Source organism: Nerophis ophidion, linkage group LG18, assembly GCF_033978795.1.
Source record: "Nerophis ophidion isolate RoL-2023_Sa linkage group LG18, RoL_Noph_v1.0, whole genome shotgun sequence".
In the NCBI taxonomy this organism is placed as follows: domain Eukaryota; kingdom Metazoa; phylum Chordata; class Actinopteri; order Syngnathiformes; family Syngnathidae; genus Nerophis; species Nerophis ophidion.
The window spans coordinates 25237933-25260413 of record NC_084628.1 but is presented as its reverse complement, the minus strand read 5'-3'; the positions used below and the strand labels follow the sequence as shown (position 1 = coordinate 25260413).

Genomic DNA, 22481 nt, shown 5'->3' with positions numbered 1-22481 from the left:
GTGTCCTGAGCAAGACACTTCACCCTTGCTCCTGATGGGTGCTGGTTGGCACCTTGCATGGCAGCTCCCTCCATCAGTGTGTGAATGTGTGTGTGAATGGGTAAATGTGGAAGTAGTGTCAAAGCGCTTTGAGTACCTTGAAGGTAGAAAAGCGCTATACAAGTACAACCCATTTATCATTTATTTATATATATATATATATATATATATATATATATATATATATATATATATGTATATGTGTGTATATATATATATATATGTATGTGTGTGTGTATATATGTATATATGTGTGTGTGTACATATATGTATGTATATATATTTATATATAATACACTTATTAAATATAACCTAGTCAATATAAATATATATATATATATATTTTTTTAAATATATTATATATTTAGAAGAACGGCTGTAGGGTTGACAATTACATCGACGGGAAAAGGACCTTTAAAACGTGGAGACAGTTTACAATCCTCAGTTCTTAGGGGGATGTTCCGAGAAGATAACCATACCATCTGTCCTGGATGATAGGGTGGAGTAGGAACTCTCCGACGATCAGCCACCACCTTGTTGCGTTCAGCCGTACGTAGGAGAGCAGCTCGTGTGTCCTTCCATACCTTTTGGCACCGATGCAGATGATTTTGGACAGATGGCACGGTCAACTCCTGTTCCTGCTCATGGAATAGTGGCGGTTTATAGCCAAGAGAGGCTTCAAAGGGGGTTAAATTAGTAGTGGAACATAGTTTACGAGTTATGGGCGTACTCGACCCAGGAAAGACGAGCACTTTACTGCGTCGGATTGTCTTCTGCCACGCATCTTAGTGCGGCTTCCAGCTCCTGATTTGCCCCTTCCGTCTGGCCATTAATTTGGGGGTGAAAACCAGAGGAAAGACTGACTGTAGTGCCAATTGACTTACAGAACAGCCGCCATACTTGAGAGGTGAATTGTGGTCCACGGTCCGAAACAATGTCCAAAAGCAGTCCATGTAGACGAAAGACATGATTAACCAGGAGATTTGCAGTTTCCTATGCTGTCGGCAGTTTGGGTAAAGCCACAAAATGGCAGGCCTTGGAAAAATGGTCAATTATAGTAAGTATTACTGTATTGCCTTTGGAAGGTGGCAGTCCTGTGACAAAGTCCATAGAAATATGAAACTATGGCCGAGAAGGTAAGGGGAGCGGCTGGAGAAGTCCAGAGGGTGGACGGTGGGAAGACTTGTTTCGGGCGCAGACGGAGCAGGCGAGGACATACTTCCTTGCGTCAGCATTCATCAAAGGCCACCAGAATCGATGTTTGAGCAGGTTGGGTGTGCGAGTTATTCCAGGGTGGCAGGAAATGCGAGCGGTATGGACCCATTGGAACACTTGAGGACGGACAGAATTGGGAACAAAGAGACGGTTATCGGGTCCATTTCTTGGATCACATAACATCTATGGCTTTTGGAACTCAGTGCACGCACAACAACCTATCTAGATTCGATAAGAGATTCGAAAGGAATCGGTTCGATAAGAAGATTCAGTAATGGCATCGACATTGATAATTTTTTAACGAACATCATCCCTAAGTAAGACCCACGATGCATGGCGTTTCCACATCACACTTTCAAGTCCTATAAGTAAAGATATTAAAACTTACTTTTGGGACGCATGTAAAATTCTGGGAAATGTGAAGTATGTCAACAACCTCTGCTCTTCAGCTAGTCAAAAAATAACAGAAAATAATGACGCACATCGCAAACCACTTTGATAATGGTAGGGCTGGGCGATATTTCGAGTTTGTAAGATATATCGATACATTTCTAAACAATATATTAATTAAGAAAATATCTATATAATTTATTTCACGGTTATTTGTTGAGTTCCTTGTTCTCCCCAGCTTCCCACTCCCTCTCAAAACTCCATGGGCTACTAAAGCCCTACTCTTTCTCCTTCCAAGACGTGCTGGCACGTAAAAGCACATCCATTATTGGTTGGTTGTTTCCTATAATGAATCACAATTGGTTGAGATTAGAGCAAATCATTATGTACAGGCCAATCAGAGGCAAGATAGGGCAGGTCATGAAACCAGGAAGGGAAATCAGAACAGACATCCCAAATGACGGCGAGAAAGTCGGAAAAGAGAAGAGGAAATATTCAAGCGGGCGATTCATATCTTAAAAAAAATAGTGGAAGATTGCAGAGGGATTCTCTTCTTTAGATGTTTCTTTTAGTTATGTAAACGACGTCCAGGAAACCGACGATGTGGACACATTTGGACAAATGTATGCGTCTGGATAAAACATTCATTTGAGTTGTTTACCATGTGAGCCCAAATCAAAACTGTTCTCCAGCTGCCAAGCCAGGCATATTTCGCACGAGAAATGCTGCCAAAAATGTACGCCGAAGTGAGGAAGATCATAGCCGCACAATTAAGTCAAGTCACTTACTTGGCGCTGACCAGAACCGTACGTGTGTGACAGTTCATTACATCGCCGACTGGGAATTAAAAAGTGCCTGCCTGCAAATTACCTGAGTTTGATACATTTTGTATTATTTGCTCAGCTATGGTATTTATTTTATGTAGAAAGAATATTTTTCTATATGTGGGGCGGCATAGCTCGGTTGGTAGAGTGGCCGTGCCAGCAACTTGAGGGTTGCAGGTTCGATTCCCGCTTGTGCCATCCTAGTTACTTCCGTTGTGTCCTTGGGCAAGACACTTTACCCACCTGCTCCCAGTGCCACCCACACTGGTTTAAATGTAACTTAGATATTGGGTGTCACTATGTAAAGCGCTTTGAGTCACTTGAGAAAAGCGCTATATAAATATAATTCACTTCACTATATCTATGTCATGTAATTCTGTGCTACTTAAACAGTTTATTTTCTGTGCTGTTAATACCCATCTTGACTAACTGGGAAAAATAAAAAAAATGGAAAATTTTGCAGGTCAATTTATTGCACTTTTAGAAATCAGAGCCAGAAATGTCAAATTTGAAACACTTATGGGAAATGTGAAGTATGTCAACAACCTCTGCTCTTCAGCTAGTCCAAAAATAACAGAAAATAATGATGCACATCGCAAACCGCCTTTGGTCTTAGCAGTCCAAAAATAAATAGGTCAGCGAGCGATTGTCATGCACCTAAAACAAATGGATCGCTCGTGAAATTTGTGTCATTTATTCACTGAGACTTTCTTCCTATGGTTAACTTTTTAATTGCCTTGCAGGACTTGAAACCTTCATAGACATCGCCAGGAAGCTGCCATCCCCCCAACTGTACGATGTGGTGGAAGGTTACTTGAAAATCTCCATGGAGTGTGCGGAGATATTCCAACTGCTGGAAGGAGACAAACAAATAGAGAGTGAGGTGAGGTTGCAGTCTCATGATATGTGTTTGCTTTCTTAAAGTGAGTCAGGCTCTAAGCAGCACGGTGAAACGGGTTAGTGCATGTGCCTCACATTACGAAGGTCCTGAGTAGTCCTGGGTTCAATCCCGGGCTTGGGATCTTTCTGTGTGGAGTTTGCATATTCTCCCCGTGACTGCGTGGGTTCCCTTCCGGGTACTCCGGCTTCCTCCCACCGCCAAAAACATGCACCTGGAGATAGGTTGATTGACAATACTAAATTGGCCCTAGTGTGTGAATGTTGTCTGTCTATCTGTGTTGGCCCTGCGATGAGGTGGCGACTTTTCCGCCCGAATGCAGCTGAGATAGGCTCCAACACCCCCCGCGACCCCAAAATCGATAAGCGGTAGAAAATGGATGGATGGAGTCAGGCTCTATCTAATCTGAGTTTCAAATGTGTGCAGATGTTGCTGATCTTCGAGAGTTTGGAAGTGATTCTCCTGAGAACAGCCAGTGATTTGTCCCACTTCCGCATGGTCGGCAACGCAATCGTGAAAAAAACAGTTTCCAGCCACATGAGGATGATTCAAGGGTGTTTTCAATCACGGAATCCCAGGCAAGTCTAATTGGAGGATACTTGGCATAGGCAGTTATCTCATACTTTGAAATGTTTTTCCTACAGATTGGTGCGCCTGTGCCTCAACCTGCTGTCTGCGTCCATATCTCAGGGCCCCGAAGCTGCCAGAGAGGTCCTAAGTTACGTTTACATCAATAAAACGCTCACTGATCTCGTCAAGTGGAAAGATCGCAAGGTAAAGACGAAAAGGTCATTGATTTATTGATTGAAACTTTATTAGTAGATTGCACAGTACAGTACGTATTCCTTACAATTGACCACTAAATGGTAACACCCGAATACATTTTTCAACTTGTTTAAGTCGAGGTCCACGTTAATCAATTCATGGTCACTTTATTGCAATTGTGGTCCTGTTGCTTAGCTCAGACCTACTTCCTGTCGATGTCTACAGTGCATTTACTTCCTAGTTTACTTGAATTTATATATGTATTTCATCTTTTTTTAAGTGGGGTAAGACAATTAGGGAATGTATTTTTTAGAAGTGGGAATCTTTGAGCACCTCACAATTCGATTCCGATTCGTGGGGTGACGATTCAATTCAGAATCAGTTCTCGATTCAACACAATTATTTTATTTTATCGAAACAGGTTACAAAAGCTCCTCTTGGCTGCTGACATACGACTTAAATGCACAGTGTTGGCCTTAAAAATATATATTTTTTTCAATTTATTTTGAAAATACTACTTACAAAAATCCCAGAATGTTAATCTAATAATAAAAAAGACCAACCCCAAATCTAACCCAATCCCAGTTTTACAATACTTAAGATAGAATTTTACAAAGCAATTGAGAAAACATACACAATACTTCTTAAATACTATACTAAAAAACTAAAATGTATAAAAGCAACGGTATCCATAGTATTAATAATACTTATTAAGTTAATTAAGATTTAAACAAATGTCAATTTAAATCGGTTTAAAACGGAGTAAATAAAAATCACAACTTGGATGTAAATTGATTTTTTGTGAGCACCCCTAATATTTTCATTTGTAATGATGACCTAGCAAAGAGGTGGCATTATATGTTAGAGATGTTGAAGTGTGATGATACGCTCTCATCATCTCTCATTACCAACAAAAATTTGCGCTGCAGATTGCACGCAAGAGTTCACAAATACTCTTAACGTGCAGGGGCAAATGTGTTGGAATATAAATAAATGTTTAAGATGGACAAACACTTTTCAAGTATAAACATGGAGGGTGTCTGCACCTCTGTTATCCATCTCACCAACAGAACTCTTGGATTTTTTTTTTTCTGTATTCACAATTAATTATTACTATTATTAGTTTGAATTAATGGAACCAAATGGTAAAAGTATGTGCTCTTTACTCTAGTAGGGGTGTCAAAAAATGGATTTTCGATAAAATTGCGACTCTTATTAGTAATAATTTTTAATCGTTGAAAAAATTTAAAAATCCTTTGTTTTTTTATAGTTTAAAAATATATATTTATGTCCTGTCCAGCCACTCAGACAAATCATATTGTTGATGTCAATTGACCAATATTATTTAATTTATATTTATTCATTTATAAAAATACATTTTTAAGTATAAATGTGTTAAATGATAATACAAGCATGTTTAACACATATAGATTTCTTTCTTGCATGAAGACAAGAATACAAATGGGCTTATTACCTGATTCTGATGATTTGCATTGATTGGAATCAGACAGTAGTGCTGATAACGTCCCCATTTTCAAACGGAGGAGAAAAATAGTCCTCTTTTCTGTCCAATACCACATGAAAGTGCTTGGTTTTTGGCATTCTATTTGTCCAGCTTCCATACTCCTTTTTATGCACTTTACAAGAAATACATTGGCGGCAAAGTCCGTAGCTTGCTAGCTTGTGCACGCCAGCTTTCCGAGACTCTTATTTTGTTAGCGCAGGCAGGATGAATCAGCGCTTTTATTGTGAAGACAGGATATGTGCAGTCAGTCTTTAGAGTTTTGATGGCAGGTACGGTGCGAGAGTCTGTTGAAATAAAAAGTGTTTCTCGCCTTTCCGTTTTTTCTTAATAATGATCTCGCAGCAGCCAACGTCATCTCACAAGACCCTCGGGTGTCGTGATTGTCAATCAAGTGACAAAAGTGACGTCTTGGTGAAGATTGATGATCACTAATTTTTAGGTCAATTTTTTTAATGCCTTGCTGGCGATCGACTGACACACCCACCATCGACCAGTACCTCGCAATGGACGTAATGGGCACCCTTGATGTAGATGATCATATCTGTTGTACAGATTTACTTTTGAAAAGAGAAGTGTTGGATAATTATCTTGTTGCCTTATTTGTATTTGACTTTATTAAATGTTTGGGTAGAATTTTATTAAACAAAACCAGTTTTCTTTGAATTTTTAAAAAAATGCTGCAGGGACAAGCGGTAAAAAAGGGATGGATGGATGGATGGATGGTATTATGAAAATGTATCAGAGCTGTTTGTCTATTTTTTGGAGGCATGTTGTGGTATAAAACGGGTAAAGCATGAATACAGAATTTGTTTTCCGATTTGTGTTGCAATACTGTACTTTGAAGACTTCAAACATTGATATCAAATTCATAGAATCACAAGTTGATTCCATGTTATTGAAAATAAAAAGCCTCAAAGCATCACTACCTGTGAATTCAGGCGTTTCAACGATCCCCAAAAAATACCAGAAAACTCCTGAAGGGACTGAATATTGTTAGGATATTGAACTATTAAATTGCCAGGGTTCGGAGACAACAATGACATTACACTAAACTGTGAAGTTAAGTAGAGAACCACAAGACGTTCCCGCAGGCCGCAGGTGTGAGACCCCTGCTTTAATACAACCGTCTCTTTTCTTCCATTTGACTGAATATCATCACATCTTTTCAGGGAAAACCTGACGTCCGCATGGCCTTCATTCAGTTTGTGCTGGCCTTCTTGGTTTCAGGAGACAGTGCAACCATTGGACGTGTAATGGAAATCAAAGGTAACATAGGTGCTTGCTGCATTTTCAACTTTTCACACTTACCCTATTTTCCAGGCCATGGGGCGCACCAGATTATAGGGCACACTGCTGATGAGTGGGTCTATTTAGAGCTATTTTTATACAAAAGGTGCTCTGCATTGTAAGGCGCATTAAAGGGGTCTAATTAAGATTTTTGTCTAAATTTAAAACACATCATTGTGGTCTACATAACATAATGTTGGTTCTTTGTTCAAAATGTTGCATAGATTATGTTTTACAGATCATCTTCAAGTCGCTTTCTGACCGTCGCTTCAGAATGTGCCATTTTGTAGCCGGTCTTATTTATGTGGCTGCATTTCGACAGCGTCTTCCCCCCGTCATCTTTGTTGTAGCGGTGTAGCGTGCAAGCTACGTGTGTTAATTATGTAAACTCACTACACTGGTAGTTTTTAGCGCTTCCATAGCAAGTCTCCTGACAGATATAAGTTAGAGATTTACACTGTTTTATATTAGAAATGGCAATAACGGTGGATAAATGCCCCACAACAATAAGGTAGAAAAAAGGAAGAAGCTTATTGACTATGGTTTCGCCACGGACTACAATGGTGGATGCGCACACATTTTCAGGACGTAATGCAGATCTCAAATACATGTTAGTAGGTGCCAGAAGGTAAGAAAAGTTGATTTTGCATATTTTTGCGAAACAAAATGCTGGATAGTATGTCTGCTAATTAGGGTTGGGTATAGTTTGAATTTGAACGATTCAGACTCTTTGTTTCGATTCTGATTCCTGACTATTCTCGATTCCGATTCTTCTTGTACAATGATATGTATTTTGGGTTGAAAGTTTTCACCATATCCTTGCAAACATAAACAAACATGTAATGTTGCTGTTACTGTTTAGCCCAGTATCAATTAGCTTAGCTCTAACGTTATTGCTTAACTAACCTAAATGTTGGAGATTCCGCCTCTGAAAAGGGATGCAGTTTTTTGACTATGTGTGCAGTGACCTTTCTGTGGCACTCTTCCGTCTGTGGCACCGACATCTTCCTCACTGCCGCTACGGGGAACGGAGTACGCTGAGCACATCGCGGAGCCTGGCTAGCAGGTTGTAAATTGTCTATGAAAAAATACGCGGGCTAATTTGTTAGCTGCCTCAACGTTGGGGCAAAAGACATTATTTATTGCATATATATTGTTTTACTTACCGGATTCCGACTGCAGTGCAGTCACCGAGGTGCCAGGCTGGGCGTCGGAGCCAGAGGAAGAGGCAGAGGAGGACGGTCGGCCCAGTGCGTCGAAGACGGGACACGCATTTATTTGTATTCCATGAACTCGGAGGTGCTTCATCATGTTCGACGTGCACGCTCCTAAGCACGAAACAGTCCTGTCGCACGTATTATAATTCGCCAATATTTCATTTTTTTTAGTAAAATAAAGCCACACTTTCGACCGCCGACGCCCACTATCCATGCTTGACTGACTCGCTCGGCTTCTTCTTCCGGTCGGCGGACTTATTCTTTTTTTTTCCAGTCGGCAGACCAGGTATCGAAACTAGGAATTGAAATTTAACATTTTGAATGATTCCGGGAGAATCGGAAAATTAGTCCCGGTTCCAACGATACTCGATACCCAACCCTACTGGTAATAGGTGCCATTGTGGGCTCCTTATACACAAACACCATAACAACACCTGTATGTTAGAGCACAGTACGTCTGGCTATTGTAGCCGTAAAGTTCCGACAATCCATCAAGCTGTGCGGCTTCTTAGCTTACCAAAGTCCTACTAAAACATAAATGTTCTATTCTCAATAGAACATTTAACGTTTTGGTGTCTGGCGTCGTCTTGCAGTCAACTCGTACCTCTTATCTGTGACTGCCATCTACTGGTCACACTTATCATTACACCATGTACCAAATAAAATAGCTCCGAGGTCGGTGTAAACAACCAGAATTATTCCGTGCACCGGGCTATAAGGCGCACTGTCGCGTTTTGAGAAAATGAAAGGATTTTAGGTGCACCTAATAGTCAGAAAAATACAGTAGGTTTAAAATTACCATTGTGATTATTGAAACACTCAAATAACAATAATATGTCTGTACAATATTTAATGTTTATCTTGCCAAGAAAAGTATATTGTGTATCTGTTGTACTTTTTGAGCACATTTAACAATGCAATGCCATGATAGTGTTAACCGTGATAATTGTGGTCACAATAACCATGATATGAAAATCTCATCAGGGTTTCCCCCAGATTGCTAATATAATTCTGACGGTGAGGCGTGGCCAATATGACGTCATCAAATAGTTGACGTCAAGATGAATTTGATCGGTGATGATGCATATATTTTCTTTCAAAAGGCTAGGCAGATGTACATATATTTAAAAAGAAAATCTATATTAGTATTAACATAAGTGTTTTATTGTATGGTTTTGCTCTATTTTTCAATAGTTGTTGCTTATTGTAAAATGTAACACAGGCTGCACTATATTCCACCCATCCTAAATTTTTGTTTTTGAGCTCAGTTGGGTGTTCCAACAGGACAATGACCCCAAACACACGTCATAAGTGTTAAAGAAATGGCCAAATCAGGCCAGAATTAAGGTTTCGGAATGGCCTTCCCAAAGTCCTGACTTAAATCCCATTGAAAACATGTGGACAATGCTGAAGAAACAAGTCCATGTCAGAAAACCAACAAATTTAGCTGAACTGCACCAATTTTGTCAAGAGGAGTGGACAAATATTCAACCAGAAGCTTGCCAGAAGTATGTGGATGGCTATCAAAAGTGCCTTATTGCAGTGAAATTTGCCAAGGGACATGTAACCAAATATTAACATTGCTGTATGTATACTTTTGACCCAACAGATTTGGTCACATTTTTATTAGACCCATAATAAATTCATAAAAGAACCAAACTTCATGAATGTTTTTTGTGACCAAGTATGTGCTCCAATCACTCTATCACAAAAAAAATAGGAGTTATAGAAATTATTGGAAACTTAAGACAAACATGGCATTGTTCTTTACAAGTGTATGTAAACTTTTGACCACGATTGTACATGTAGAAACCATGTTAAATTAATAATAAATAATAATAAACTGAAAAATAGTATTACAGTTATACAGGTTAAAGGTTAGCCCTAATGCTGCTAGCTCACTGCTAAAATACAATGGACCAGCTCATTGACAGGAAAATGAAAATTAGCTTCACTTTTATTAGCATTAGTAATTAGCAATGCAATTACGTTAGAGGCTTGAAGACATGAACGGCGTAAAGTTACACGTTACTGTCAATAGTAATGTCAAAATTAGTGTAATTTTCACAGGCTTCAACAAGAAATGCATTAATTAACTTGAAATACCTTTCTCTTTAACTTTTTTCCCCCTTACTTTTGCCGAGTGCCAACATTGTTTCAGGGGCGGTCAGATGCGCAGCCAGCGACAGCGCTTATGCTGACAGACGATTTAGATGTGTGTTTTTCAAATAAAGCATGGAGAGACATTTTTATGATATTTGAGAATGTTTTCAAAGTAATTATGGCCAATAGTGCGTGAATAAATAGCCTACCTTATTTTCCGAACTATAGAGCATAAGCCACACCCTCTAAATTTTCCAAGAAAATATTTTCCCTCTTTTAGCCGCACCGGACTAGCCACATGTATATATATATATATATATATATATATATATACCGCTACAAAATATTTCGTAAATGTTTATTTACATACCTTAATAGTTTCCATGTGGTGTCTGTAACACAGCAGTAAAACGGCTGATAAAACAAATCAGAAGTCATCGTCATGGACCCACTAGCTGCGTAACCTTGTTCTCCAATCCGTTTTGGTTAATTTACTGAGGAATTTGTGAAACTTAAATAATATTCCATTGTAAGGTAATAATACTAACAAAGACACTCGTAAACGTGTTAGCAAACGAAGCGAGCATCATTACATTAAGATAGCACGTACAAATATGCATGAAAACACGACTACAGACATCACACATGGGACAGTTTTGTAAGTAGAAATTGTTTAAGTGATATTGTAAAACTTAAAATGTTGCTTGGAGTGATGAATAAAGAATCCATAAAAGTAGACGCTATGCACGGTTGGAAGCCGAACACGGCAATCGGCTTGAAAAAGCCCAAAACAAAGCACTACCTGTAAATAGAAGGACACCCGCAGTGAGCGAATTCGTCCATAGCATAGAACACACAAAACAGTTTCTTGGTGCATTTGCTTTTTTTTTTTGTTTTAACTATTTTTATTGGCTGTTATTGGAGAAAAATCCACAAATAAGCCGCAGGGTTCAAACTTTAAAGCAGGGGTCGGGAAACTTTTTGGCTGAGAGAGCCAAGAAGCCAAATATTTTGAATTGTATTTCCGTAAGAGCCATATAATATTTTTTTTAACATTGAAAACAACGAAATGCGTGCATTTTTAAGAAAGACCAACATTTCTAGAGAGGTCTCTTATTCTTTGTAATAACATTGTTATTTTGAAGCGAACTGTGGAGGGGGCGTGGCCTGCAGCGAAACAAGGTGTTGCCAGTACCGGCCTCGAAATCAGCGACAGGTGCGTAGATGGCCCACCTGGGCTTTTTATCTGATCACTTGTCGCTATGTTATAAGCAGCAGCCAGGAGGAGAGACAAGCTTGGGGCTAGAAACCAGAGCGAGAACGAAAGAGAAAAAGACAATTGCTGGAAAGCAACGGAGAGACTTATTGAAAAATAAAACAATATTGTAACCCTGAAACAGGCTCTCATGTCAGTGCGCGGTGGTCTGAAGAACCCCCTGGAGGGCAAGCCCCACCCTAACCAATAATAAATAAATGACTTCTTACCAACTTCTTGAACATAAAAATGCATGACAATGTTTTATATTTTGAACGTTATTTTTAACACTGTGATTACAAGTGGAATTATTCATTATTTATCGTGTTAAGCAATGTCAGCTCAGATTTATCCGAGAGCCAGATGCAGTCGTCAAAAGAGCCACATCTGGCTCGCGAGCCACAGCTTCCCTACCCCTGCTTTAAAGTGTAAGAAGGAAAATTAGCGGCTTATTGTCCGGAATTTACAGTATATATAATATTGTGTAACCATTCACACAATAAAATACTCAGTCAGTTTGTTTTCGTGTAAAAAAAAAAAAAACACTTTTAAGGTGTGGTGGCTTTTATTTTGCCATGGCGAGGCGCCACGATCAATTACAGGTAAGGGAAACCCTGCTCATACGATTACATCCCTTTGACCCTTGACCAATGGCAATAGAGTAGGCGTGGTTGTGGGTTGGAGCCTGTCCAATTGAGCATTTTGGCCAAGAGGGGAAGAATGCAGATTGACCATGAACAGTATTTTTTTTCAAATGATCTTACTCTGGTGACTCACTGGGATCCAATAACATTTTAAAAGCCGTCACATTAATATCCGTGGAAATATTTCATGTCATACTGGTCGTGGTCAAAAGTTTACATACACTTTTAAAGAACACAATGTCATGGCTGTCCGGGCTGATGATTTTAGGTTGTCCTGAAGAATTTGGAGGTAATCCTCCCTTTTCATTGTCCCATTTACTCTCTGTAAAGCACCAGTTACATTGGCAGCAAAACACGCCTAGAGCATAATACTACCACCACCATGCTTGATGATAGGAAAGGTGTTCCTGGAATTAAAGGCCTTACCTTTTCTCCTCCAAATATATTACTGGGTATTGTGGCCAAAAAGCTACATTTTTGTTTCATCTGACCCCAGAACTTTCCTCCAGAAGGTGTTATCTTTGTCCATGTGATGTCAGATGAAACAAAAATATACAACTCAAGACAGCCATGACATTATGTTCTTTACAAGTGTATATAAACCTTTGACCACAAAAGTACATACTTTTGTATTAATATTTTGCAAGACAATCAACTCTATTGTCAGAAAAAGCTTCTTTTTTTTTTCATGTTGATTTGTTGCGACAGAGTTCCTGCCGGCAATCCTGAGCACGGGGCTGAAGGAGGACAGGATGTCCATAGTCAATCTCATTTTGTCCACGCTGAAGACCAAAGTAAGTGCATGCTCAGCTGGTGTTGCTCAGTCCTAATGGCTCCATCGATTTAGTTTAACATGCTCTGTCCTCGCTGCAGGTCTTCTTCGACAAGGCCATTAGCAAGACGCAAAAAGTGCGCCTTTTCACAGCCGCCACCATATCCCACATTGCTTCGCTGTACAAATGGAACGGGATTGTGGACGCCACTGCGGGTGATGAGGGGGTGAGTTTCTGTCACGGTCCAATAAGCGCACTGACTTTGCTTGAGTTGTTTTAAATTATGTGATGTGATAAACATGGAGCAGGACTCGGATCCGACTGGGATAACCGTGGTGAGGAAGCTCGTTCACAGTTTTCTTCTGGACCTGTGCTGCTCCAGGAGGCTCGGGATCCCCTTTCATGATCCTAGCTTCGGCACGGCCGGCAGGCAAGTATTGTTGGACCAAAACTTCCATAATGTTATATTTTGGCTGAATACCGGTATAAGTTGTATATAAAAGTGAATTTAAAAAAGTCAAACCCAAAAATACTGTATGTGTCAAGTTGTTTTAGTGAAACTAATACTTAACATGGGTAATTTTCTGCAATTTTTAAGGGGGAACTGCGCTTTCTTCTTCTTTTTTTGCCTATCATTCACAATCATTATGGGGATAGGTTGATTGGCAACGCTAAATGGTCCCTAGTCTGTGAATGTGAGTGTGAATGTTGTCTGTCTATCTGTGTTGGCCCTGTGATGAGGTGGCGACTCGTCCAGGGTGTACCCCGCCTTTTGCCCGAATGCAGCTGAGATAGGTTCCAGTAACCCCCCACGACACTTGAAAGGGTCAAGCAGTAGAAAATGGATGGATGGAAGAACATACGTCTTTTTTGGCAGGATTTTAAAGATGATAAAAAACGCTTTGTGGATGTGACTAATAGGAATCACCATTGTAGCCTTCAAATCCTCTAAACAACTTCAAAACCCTCCAGCGTTTTAACACACACGATAAGTATATATATAATGTAGTAACAGTCACCTTCATAACAATATGTAATATGTACAATATACACACGGCAAGTGTATATATAAAGTAGTATTAGACACCTTCATAACAATATGCCGAGGTGGGTAGAGTAGCCAGAAATTGTACTCAAGTAAGAGTACTGTTACTTTAGAGATTTATTACTCAAGTAAAAGTAAGGAGTAGTCACCCAAATATTTACTTGAGTAAAAGTAAAAAGTATGTTGTGAAAAAACTACTCAAGTACTGAGTAACTGATGAGTAACCTGTTCGTTTAATGATTACGGCAACAAATAATGCACAACAACATAAAAATAGCAAAGAGCAAATTCAGAGCCGGGAATATCTCTTAAGCAACTAAAACAATAATATATATTAAATAATAGTACATTAAAATAAAAAAATTAAGTCACATTGAGCCACAATAACTTAACAGCACCATAGGATCAGTAGGCATTCATTGATTGATTGAAACTTGTATTAGTAGATTGCACAGTACAGTACATATTCCGTACAATTGATCACTAAATGGTAACACCCGAATAAGTTTTTCAACGTTAATCAATTAATTAATGACCAAGTCGAGGTGATCTACCTCATATATACATATACATACACACATATCATATATATATATATATATATATATATATATATATATACATACATTTATATATACAGTATATAATTTATATTTATTTATTTTGCCGTTTTTGTTGACATGTTAAAGGTGTTTTAAAGAATATACATGCATGTCTAATATATAGATTCCTATCTTTCATGAAGACAAGAATATAAGTTGGTGTATTACCTGATTCTGATGACTTGCATTGATTGGAATCAGACAGTATAGTGCTGACGTCCACGTTTTCAAATGGAGGAGAAAAATAGTTCCTCCTTTCTGTCTAATACCACATGAAAGTCGTTGGTTTTTGGCATCTTATTTGTCCAGCTTCCATATTAGATTTTATACACTTTACAAGAAATACATTGGCGGCAAACTCCGTAGCTTGCTCGCGTGTTTGCTCTGGCTTTCGGAGACTCTTATTTTGTTAGCGCAGGCGCGATGGAGCGGCACATTTATTGTGAAGACAGGAACTGTGCGATCAGTGCGATTTGACGGGAAGTACGGTTGAAATAAAAAGTGTCTTTTTTCCTTTACACTTTTGATTGATTGATTGAAACTTGAATTAGTAAATTGCACAGTACAGTACATATTCCGTACAATTAACCACTAAATGGTAACACACCAACTTAAGTCGGGTTGAACGTGAGACGGTCATGTGACCGCCTGGCTCTGTTTGATTGGTCCAACGTCACCAGTGACTGCATGTGATTGGTGAAACGCAAGCATGCGTATCCTACGTTGAAGGTCGGTCATAAACCAAAACAAACATTAACAGATCGATAAAAAAAAAGTAGCGAGTAACGAGCTGAATGTAGATAAATGGAGCGGAGTAAAAGTAGCGTTTCTTCTCTATAAATAAACTCAAGTAAAGTAAAAGTATGTTGCATAAAAACTACTCTTAGAAGTACAATTTATCCCAAAAGTTACTCAAGTGTATGTAACAGAGTAAATGTAGCGCTTTACTACCCACCTCTGACAATATGTAACATGTACAATATACACACTGCAAGTGTACATATATAATGTAGTAACAGACACCTTCATAACAATATGTAATATGTACAATATACACACTGTAAGTATATATATAATGTAGCAACAGACACCTTCATAACAATATGTAATATGTACAATATACACACTGCAAGTGTATATTTATAATGTAGTAACAGACACCTTCATAACAATATGTAATATGTACAATATACACACTGCAAGTGTGTATATATAATGTAGTAACAAACACCTTCATAACAATATGTAATATGTTTTATATACACACTGCAAGTATATATATAAAGTAGTAACAGACAACTTCATAACAATATGTAATACGTACAATTTACACACTGCAAGTGTACATATATATATATATATATATATATATATTTAAATATATATTTATATATATATATATATATATATATATATTTATTTATATATATATATATATATATATATATATATATATATATATAATGTCGTAACAAACACCGTAACAATATGTAATATGTACAATATACACACTGCAAGTATATATATATATATAATGTTGTAACAGACACATTCATAACAATATGTAATATGTACAATATACACAGTGCAAGTATATATATAATGTAGTAACAGACACATTCATAACAATATGTAATAATTTCAATATTTTTACCGTATAATGGTGTTAATCATTGCCGTAACTGATTTCGTCGACGCTTTGATTTCCGTTTCCGTAGCAGCATACTTCCGACTTCTGGTAACAAATGTGTGTTCCTACTTCCGGAAACAAACACGAGTGTGTGTTGGTGGTCTTTGACAAAAATGGCATAAAACCTCAAAAAAATATTTTTACTTTATATCGACTATTAGATCTGAAGTTCATCTTGACATTTACTGTAAGTGTTGAATAATAATAATAAAAATAATAATATATTCCTTAATTTTAAAACTTTAAATACGGAGACCCTTTTGGGTTCCTGGGACTAAAATTGAAGGGAGCAGTAATGGTAAAAAAAATAATTGTTTGTTGCATTGGGTTTGAAAATGAAAAATATAAAAATGGCCCCTGCATGCTTTAATTTTCTGTGTGCGGACCTCAGTGGAAAACGTTTGGAGAATACACATTTCACTCCTCTTCCCCTAAGTTGTCTGAACGCTCCTCACTCTCCACAGACCTGGAAACATCGTCCTGCTGCAGTTCCTGGTGGGCCTGAAACAGGCGACCGAGGACGAGCTGGTGGCCCAGCTGGCGGCCCAGATATTGAGAGCGAGTCCAGATGTGGTGACGAGATACTTCAAGGAGACGCGGCACTGGTACACACCTCGGCCCAACAGTGCTTGGCAGGACACTGTCAGGCTGCTCAAGAAGGTACGCTCGCCAACTCCTTGGAGCACCCACACTGTCACTCGGATACAAGTAAAAACATAAAGGCATGACTAGATAATAACAAGAACCAGAAAACTATTTGGAGTGTCCAATAATGACAGAAAAATAAATAGATAAAAATGCTAAATAAACAGTTGATAATGATGTCATTTATTTGTTTCAAACATAATAATTCTTACACCATAACTTTGACATGTTTACATTTAGTTCATTCCCTGTGTGAAAGAAAAATAAAAGTATTGGAAAAAATATATAAATATCAAGTCATTAGTAATTGTAATGATTGTATTTGTATATAGTTTCATATTTTGTACTATACAAATGTTTGTGCCACAGGGAAATGTTTATACAATTATCAACATTATTATTTACATTCTTACTTATAGATGTATTAAAAGACTATTTGTTGTTGATGTTTTTACTTGACTATTTTTGATTACTATTTTGTTGTGACAGAAGTGTAAATGCTGTGGAACCAGGATTTATAAACTTAATTGGTTCTTGAACAGGGTGCGTAAATCAAAAAGTGTGTGTAGTGAAGCAACTTTCTCCATAAGAAACAATATAAACATGAATAAATGGTTCCAGTTTTGACAAAAGTCCATCTTTTAGTGAAGGTTTGTACACTTTGAACACAATATAAAGTGCTATACAGCACTGTATATCAAACATACATAACAAGGAAGTGACAAATTAACTGCGTCTTTATTAACAAGCTAAAACAACGACCACTAGCTAACTGTGTTACATGCGCACACACACGCACACACATGATCAGAAATCACGAAAATCCTTAACTTTAACAAACTAATTGCTACAGTAATAACATTTTAAAAAGTAAAATCTCCTTAGGGTAAATTAGATTTTTGGCCAATCGGATTCCAATTAATATTGGCAAATGTTCTCTCTCGAGATAGGGAAAGGGGCAGTGGGAAGAGTCAGTGTGTGTGTGGAAGAGGTGGCGCTGAACAAGAGGTGGTCTTCTCTTTCACTGTAAAATAAGTATGTTTTCAGTACAATTAAAAACGTGCTGTGGTACAATCAATCTTTTCAATACAAACAAGTTTAAATGGCTGTCAGCGGGACACAAAATGAATGAATAAAGTGTTTGTACATAGAGACAAGGTTCCCACACTGATGCATATTTGGCACAATCTAAAGTCAGTCAACCGAAACGTTTTCATATTGACGGGTTCATAAATCGAGGTTCCACAGTATGGCACTTTTTCTATCATTATTTTGCAGTATTGTCTTATTTTACACAACACCACCTGACAAGAACTTTATGTATGTATGTGCGTATATATATACGCACATACATACATATGTATACGTGTATATATATGTATATGTGTATGTATATATATATATATATATATATATACAGTACATACATATGTATACTTGTATGTGTATATATATATATACAGTACATACATATGTATACTTGTATATGTGTATGTATATATGTATACGTGTGTATATACATGTATACATATATATATACGTATATGTATATATATGTGTATCATTATATATGCGTGTATATATATGTGTCTTTATATTTATATGTATATACATATGTGTGTGTATGTATATACATATAAAATATATGTGTATATATATGTGTACAGTATGTATACACATATATGTATGTATGTATATACATATGTACATAAATATGCATATACATATATATACGTATGTACAAGATTTTTCTTCCTTTTTTTTTTAAACATGTCGGAAATAAATACTGTATTGGTATTGCTTGATATCGGTATTGTAAAATAAATGTTGGGCAATATCAGGATTTTGGATTTCTGCAAGAAAGCCAATTAAAAATGGTTGACATATTTATGGTGTTCAGCAGACATTTAAGTGGGAAAAGCATTGAGAAATGTAAAAGAAAAACCAAACAACTCAGACATTGTAGCTTACAACAATAGATCTTTTTTTTTTTTTCAAATCAACACATTTTCTGATTTATAAAAACTTGTAAGGGAATAGGGATTATTATCTAAAGATAAAATACTAAATTCCTTTTTAAAATGAATGGGACAATTTATTAAATTCTTAAATTAATATGAGAAAAGATCATTGGATGTTGACTTTTTCAATTTACATAATTGGGTATTAGTTACATTATATTTTTTGCAGAAAAAAAAACAAATTCATATGCAAAATATTATAAGGGAGAAGAAACCACAGGAGTTAAATAATAAAACAAGTGACAATGATGAAGGAAATGTAAAGAAATAGAGATTAATATCGAAAGAGAATGTAAATGCAGAAGTATTTAAATGAATAACAATGAAAAATAATTATCAAAACAAAACTTTCTGTTATGTTGCATTTTTATTGATATTGACCTGTTGTTCAATAATTTAAGTATAGATTGTAAAAAAAAAAAATGAAGGGAAAGTGTATGAGGTAAAATAATCCTGAATCTTTGGTCATGTAAGTGTGCCTACTGAAATGACATGTGAGTGTACACAACACTTGCGACTAACGTCCTTTACATCGCCGTCAGATCTACGAAGCCCAGCCAGGGATCAGCATCGTGTTCCAAGCCAACGAGCTCATTCCTATTCCTCGCCTGCTGTCCATGATCCTGGCCATCTCGCTTCCTCCGGTCTGCACCAAGCCCTTCTTCAAGCAGGGCATGAGTGTAGGTAACATGCACGCTCAACAACACAGACGACCGACCAACCACCCTCTTGCGTTCTCTCCGCAGTTAGCCAACACAGCCGCGCAGCTCACCACCTTCTCCACCATCAGCTTCATCTTAAAAAAGGCGGACACCAACGCTGCGTTCCTTCTGGAGTACCGTTCTGACGTGTACACGCCTGAAATAATGGGCGAGCTGCTCCAGCAGTACCGAGAGACGCTCAGCAAGGTTTGCACCAACAACACCCCTCAAATTTAAAAGCATTTCACTTTGAGAACCTCTTCCTTTTTGTTCTAGATTTTGCCCGATATGACGAACATCGTTGAAAGGTGGCAATCGCACACCAAGAAGGAAAGTGAGACCGACCAGAAAGTAGGAACAAAACAGACGAACAAGAACAACAAAGTATCTGGTAAGAACTTGGCCACTTTATTAGGCACACGCTAATCAAGGAGATCCAGTACACGCTGCGATATCAAATAATTTCCCCATTTTTCAAGGCGATGGTACTCAATTATGAGATATAGGTGCTCCTTGTTTTGTGTTCTGATCTTGCCAGGGTACGGCATACTCCCATAGTTTGTTGATAATGGTAAAAAAGAAAACAAGGACTAATTATCCAAAGTCACATGTTAAACGAAGAAAAAATGCTGCTGGGCAACAGTAACTCTCGGCTTGACCTGGACTTACTTAAGACCACTGTACGTCTAGCTATGGCTGGGCGATATATCGAGTTTGTAAGATATATCAATGTATTTTTAAACAAGATATGAATTAGGAAAATATTGTCAAATCGATATAATTTATTTCACGTTAAAATTACCAAACACAGCTTATTTTGTTGTGTTCCTTGTTCTCCTCCACTTCCCACTTCCTCGCAACACTCCATGGGCTACTAAACCCCTCCCCTTCCTCCTTCCAAGACATGCTTGCACATATAAGAACATCCATGACTGGTTGGTTGTTTACTATGGTGAGTCTGAATTGGTTGAGATTAGAGCAAAACATAAGGGACAGGCCAATCAGAAACAAGATAGGGCGGGTCATGGAACCAGGAAGGAAAATTACAACAGACATCCCAAATGACGACGAGAGAGTCAAAAAAGAGAAGGGGGAATATTCAAGCGGGCGATTTATATATTTAAAAAACTAGTGGAAGATGGCAGAGGGATTCTCTTCTTTAGATGTTTCTTTTAGCGATGTAGACGACGTCCAGGAAACCCACAATGTGTCTACTTGGCCACATTTGGACAAATGTATGCGTCTGGCTGAAACATTCATTTGAGTTGTTTACCATGCATGCCCAAATCAAAACTGTTCTCCAGTTGCACATGTCGCAGTGAGAAAGATCATAGCTGCACAATTAAGTCAAGTCACTTATGTGGCGCTGACCAGAACCGTACTTGTGTGACAGTCCAGTACATTGTCGACTGGGAATTAAAAAGTGCCTGCCTGCAAATTACTTAAGTTTGAGAGATTTCATATTATTTGCACAGCCATGTTATTTATTTTAAATATAAATAATATTTTTCTATTTTATTTAAGTTATATAATTCTGTGCTACTTAAACAGTTTATTTTCTGTGCTCTCAATACCTATCTTGACTAACTAGCTTAATAAAAGTGCCACTGACTGCTAACAGTACAGTTGTCATTCACTTCAATTTCAGTAAATTTCACTCAAAAATGTATGTCTTTATATGTATACTTTCCTAGGAAAATATATCTAGATATATATCGAATATCGAGTTTAAGTAAAAATATATCGAGATATACGTTTTCGTCCATATCGCCCAGCCCTACGTCCAACAGCCACCAGCCTTGCAGTCATAATAGAACCTTGTTTTAAATTTGACAAACATATTAATGGCGTTGTTAAATCAAGTTTTTATCACCTTAAATCTTTTTTATCTTTTACATAATTTGAACAGGTCATGTGCGCTTTTATCTGATCACATCTGGACTATTGTAACGCTCTTCACCCTTACAGTTAGTTCAGAACTCTGCGGCACGACTTTTAACGGGAACCAAAAAAAGGGAGTACATTACTGCGATTCTCACTTGCCTGTATTGGCTTGCTGTTGTGTAAGGGTCGATTTTAAAATTGTACTGTTTTTTTTTAAAGCTGTGAATTGACTGGCACTAAAGTACATCACGGACCTAATCTAAATTTATGCTCCAGCTCGTGCGTTGAGGTCCGAGGGCCAGTTCCAATATGTGGGGCCTAAAACGAGACTTAAGACCAGGGGAAACAGGGCTTTCTCGGTGGTTGGCCCTGAATGTTCTGCCCCCACTGTTGAATATTTTAAGTCCCACTTTTATTCTCTGGCAACAAGAGAAGTATCCAACACTTCTCTTTTTTTAAAGTAAATCTGTACAGCAGATATGATCATCTACATCAATAATAGGATTTGTCTGAATGTTGAGACAGGACATATAAAAAATAAATAAATCATATAATATTAATAATAATGATATTGCGAAACAAAACGCCAGGTATTATTTCTGCTATTAGGTGCCATTTTGCGTTCCTTATACACGATCCATAATAATAAAGTTAAGTTAAAGTACCAATGATTGTCACACACACACTATGGATGTAAAAATTATTCTCTGCATTTGACCCATCACCCTTGATCTCCCCCTGGGAGGTGAGGTGAGCAGTGAGCAACAGCAGTGGCTGCGTACGGGAATAATTTTTGATGATTTAAGCCCCAATTAATACTTGTATGTTTAATGCGCCGACAATCCATCAAGCGATGCGGCTTCATATCTTACAGAAGTCGTAATGAAAACATTTTGACAGATGTTTGCTCCGTGTGTAATGTTCTTTATTCTCAATGGAACATTTAAAGTTTTGGTGT

At 37.7% G+C, this 22481-nt stretch overlaps 1 protein-coding gene across 2 annotated transcripts in view; it reads left to right on the top strand.

Moving 5' to 3' along the window:
* urb1 (URB1 ribosome biogenesis homolog) overlaps positions 1-22481 on the top strand; it is a 76121-nt gene that overhangs the window by 14078 nt on the left and 39562 nt on the right. For both annotated transcript variants that reach the window (XM_061877842.1, XM_061877843.1), the window contains exons 2-12: positions 3212-3351; positions 3793-3944; positions 4011-4140; positions 6826-6922; positions 12871-12956; positions 13036-13161; positions 13244-13365; positions 16737-16932; positions 19481-19618; positions 19685-19846; positions 19916-20030. In XM_061877842.1, coding sequence (XP_061733826.1) covers positions 3212-3351; positions 3793-3944; positions 4011-4140; positions 6826-6922; positions 12871-12956; positions 13036-13161; positions 13244-13365; positions 16737-16932; positions 19481-19618; positions 19685-19846; positions 19916-20030 — 1464 coding nt within the window. The remainder of the gene's footprint in view (positions 1-3211; positions 3352-3792; positions 3945-4010; positions 4141-6825; positions 6923-12870; positions 12957-13035; positions 13162-13243; positions 13366-16736; positions 16933-19480; positions 19619-19684; positions 19847-19915; positions 20031-22481) is intronic.